At 61.3% G+C, this 3,762-nt stretch overlaps 2 protein-coding genes across 2 annotated transcripts; one reads left to right on the plus strand and one right to left on the minus strand.

Annotated features, from left to right (window-relative positions):
* Positions 1-341: 341 nt before the first annotated feature.
* Positions 342-646, plus strand: SDRG_17358 (hypothetical protein; the record flags this gene model as incomplete). Its single annotated transcript, XM_008623600.1, has 1 exon — positions 342-646. A coding segment is annotated over one exon (304 nt), but the record flags the coding sequence as incomplete, so codon positions are not given.
* Positions 647-680: 34 nt separating this feature from the next.
* SDRG_17359 (hypothetical protein) lies at positions 681-3,035 on the minus strand (the record flags this gene model as incomplete). Its single annotated transcript, XM_008623601.1, has 3 exons — positions 681-1,729; positions 1,780-2,120; positions 2,251-3,035. 3 exons carry the CDS (start codon positions 3,033-3,035, stop codon positions 681-683), a joined length of 2,175 nt encoding a protein of 724 aa, XP_008621823.1.
* Positions 3,036-3,762: the final 727 nt, after the last annotated feature.

The raw sequence follows: 3,762 nt of genomic DNA on the forward strand, positions 1-3,762 counted from the left end.
GTGTGTTGGGAAGACGAGGCAGTCCAGCGCTTGATCTTGCACGTGCGTGATGGTTCGGATGTCGTCTTGCGACACGCTGTCGGGGCTCGAGCTTTCGGGGTGTCAGCTTCACAACGCAGTCCATTCGCGTGATCCCGTACGTCGTTCCAGTATGTCTTGCTCGCCTCACCAATCCGAGCACCATCGACGCTATTATCGATGCTGTTTTTCCTCATGTCTTCTCCAACGCTGGCGTTGAGCAGGCACATGATGCTGGGCTCACCGATAACTTGTATTTTGTATTCAATACAAATACGGAGTGAAATAGAATGTTGTAACTGCCACAGCACCATTTGCCGGAAGCAGGTAATAATACAGCCGACGATGAAGAAGGCGAAGACCGGTCGTGGTGCTACGAACCGAGGCTTGGCTTGCCTCGAGATCCCCGATGTGTGCAAGGCCATCCTCGCTTACTGCTTCCTCGATGATGCGCAGAGCCTGAGCGCCATCGTGCTCAGTAAGGCGACCACGCGATCGGTCGCCGAGTACGAGGAGCTCTGGACCGGCCTCCTTATCGCTCACTACGGCGAGCTACGCTCGCACCCAGCAGTGCGCCCATGCTTGTCTGGTGACATACCCGTGGCGGCGCCTAGATATACGCCGTGTACGGCGTGTATCGAGTATTTCACGTGGCTTTTCGCTCAGGGGGAAAAAGGGCGCGAGGCCTGCATTACCGCTGCACCTCGGGTGAGGCGTGGCGGTTCCCCCAAGGCCATGCGGCTGGCCAACTGAGCGATCGCCACATCGTCGATGCGCGCGTAGATCTTGAACGCGTCGCTGCGCCATCGACCGAACTTCTGGATCGTCAGATCCGTGGCGCCGCCCTTGAACTGCGCTGTGGCACCTCCACTTCGCAGTGAGTGCGTCGTGAAGGTTGCCGGTTCCTTGCCGAGCTTCGCGGCTGCACTGCGGAGAAGCTGACGGACTTGGAGCTCCGTGATCGGCACGGCGACACCGTGTTGGTCAAAGGAGATGCAGAGGGGGTCGTCTTCGACCGCTCCAGCTCCTCGAGCCAGCCTTCGCAGCTCCCACAGCGCTGGAATCGGGCAGAGCCATGTGCTACCCGAGCGAGCTAGACGGAGCGTCGTGCCGTCGCCACGTTGATCAGTCTTCGAGCTCGGGATCGTGACGTGAACCTCGTGAGCTTCGTCCACCGTCCGCGCTACTGTCTCGAAGCGGGTGGTGAACCGGACGTCCTTGACCCGGATGCCGTGCATGGCGGGTCTGGCTCCTTCGTGCAAGTACTCGGACTTGCGCAGGAGAAAGAAGAAACCCAGCAGCGCAGCCCCCCAGAGTGAGCGCTGCTGGGGGACGTTGAAGTCGAGTCCGGCACGCATTTGCCAGAGCATGCCGATGCTGACGGGCTCCTTGCGTTGGGCGGGTCCATCGGTTCGTTCAATGCCTCGGAGGACGAGCTGATGGTCGGGTTCCAGCGCCACGTTGTACCCTCGGTGCACTTGATGATGCCAAGCGACGCCGCAAAGTTTGGATCGGATGGTGCCCGCCGAGTTTCCTTGGTCGCGGAGGTAGAGGACGTAGTTGATGAGGCCATTGGACTGCTCGCGTTGGTCGGGTGAGAGCCATGGATGGTAGCCTTGGCGTTCCCGCCACGCGCGCCACTGTTCCCAAGCAGCTGCGTACCTTCCTCGCGTGCTCGTGGCCAGTGCAGCGTCTTGGAAGTCGCGGATGACTGCCGGTACATGAAGCGGAGGTGCGCGGGTACCTCCCATGCCTGCCAACCCGTGGCGAGGCGGCGCCACGCGGACCGATGCGGTTCCTCGAGGCTGCGTGATCCGTGGTATGCCATCGTGTTGCGTGCTCCTTCCATGTGGCCCGCCGTGACGTGTAAACGGTGCACCGCTTGCGCGAGCGCCAGGCGGCGGTTGAGCTCCTGGGCGAAGACGCTCTCGGCTGCGAGTTTGTTCGTCCATGCGACGCTCGACGCGTTGTCGATCCATCCGTGCACGTGGACCGTTGCTCGGTTGTCGACCGCCCAGAGCGGCGCCCATATGCTGACCGCGAGGCATAGGCTCAAATGCTCCCGGACGTTGATCGAGAAGGGAGGCTGCGCTGACGCGTCGCTGCCAGCCGATCGTTGGGCGACGTCACGAATCATGGCGCGCTCGGATTCGTCGAAAAACAGCTGGATGTAACGCTTGTGAGCCAAATCGAGAACGACCAGGCCAATATTGGTCATTCGCGTCCATGTACAGGTGCAAGTCGGGCTCGGAGGAGCGATCGAAGATGGCCGCGGGTACGCGAGCAAAGTCAGCCTGCGCCAGAATGGCCTGGAAAAGCTCAAGGTCGCGTAGTGCGGTCGGCGGGAGTCGAAAGGTCTTGTACTTGTCTGCCCGCACCGCGACGTTGTGCAGCCGTTGGTAGAAGGCTCGGGCTGCCGGTGCGCACGAGCAGACGTGGCGGAGCGAGCCCAGAGCTTGGAGAAGGTCCGTCTTGCGAGCCGTGCCTTTATGCACGAGGGCGTCCACCCGGTGTTTGGCTTTCTCGACCTTCCCCGGAGGCATCGAGACGGCTGCGTCGTTGAGGTGCCAAATAAGCCCCAACGCGTGGAGGTCGCTCGACCATGCCTTGAACTTCTTCTCATTGATGCTTGTTGGTCCTAGGATGGCCAGCATGGCGAGGCGTAGAGATGTCTCGGCCGCACTGGCCCGGATCGGCACCACGCCGTCGGGCGTTCGCGAGACCAGCTCGATGAGAATGTGATCGTCCATCCATTCCAGCGTCCAGAAGGGCTCGGTGTCCTGGTCCCGCCACGGGTTGAGTGAGTGAGGTGACTCCTGCGAGACGAGATGGGAGATTGCCCGACCAAAGACGACGTAGTACGGTGGGCTCCCACACCAACCAAACGGCCCCGAGAGGTCTAAACCCCAATGACTAGACCCTGGTACTTGTGCCCCGAGCCAATGCGCGTCCGCGGCAGCCACGCGCAGATGCCGGAACGCGCTCTTGACGTCGCCGGCCATGCCCACGATGGTCATGTCGTCCGTCAAACGCAGATGCAGCGCGATGATGCGCGACGCGACTTCGGTGATGCGTCACCAACGGACGTCCGGCAAGAGGTCTTTGTCGGTTGCGTCACCGTGAAAGTCTTGCCAGACTCTCGCACCGCCACGACTTGCCCCGCCGTCGCCGAACCGTTGAGGCGGAAGAGGACAAACCGACGCAACAGCGCGCCCGTGTTGGACCGGGCCTCGCGCGCCGAGGCGAACGCGAACGTGCACTCGTCTTTCGGCATCGTGAACGAAGTCTCCGGCGAGCCCTCCGTCGGCAGTGTCGTGAACGTGAGCACCTTCGGGCCGCGTCTCGCGCTGGCTACCGCCGTGATGCAAGCGTACACCGGCCAATCGAGCGCGCCGGGAGCCACTTGCGCGCGCGATTCGTCGGAGACTTGCTCAGGAAGAACCATGACATGGGATTTCCTCATGTACTGATGGCGAGCCATGAGTACCTCTTGCTTAGCGGAGAGCGAAAACTAGAATGCTAGGCTCTGCCGACCAGTCGTTGGTTTCGCCGAGCCGCCTTCTCTTGAAAAGTCCGTTTCGACTCCTTGCAGGCGCGAAACACCCATTTCGAGACGGCCGTCGAACGTTCCACCTTGCAGCGGCTACCAGGGTGGCTGCAAACCCGAAGCATGGTAAAGTCACAGCTCAATGACGTTGACTGCATCAAACCAACGACAAAAATATGCGTCGGTTGGTGCCTCTG

This window comes from Saprolegnia diclina (assembly GCF_000281045.1).
Source record: "Saprolegnia diclina VS20 unplaced genomic scaffold supercont1.291, whole genome shotgun sequence".
NCBI lineage: Eukaryota > Oomycota > Saprolegniomycetes > Saprolegniales > Saprolegniaceae > Saprolegnia > Saprolegnia diclina.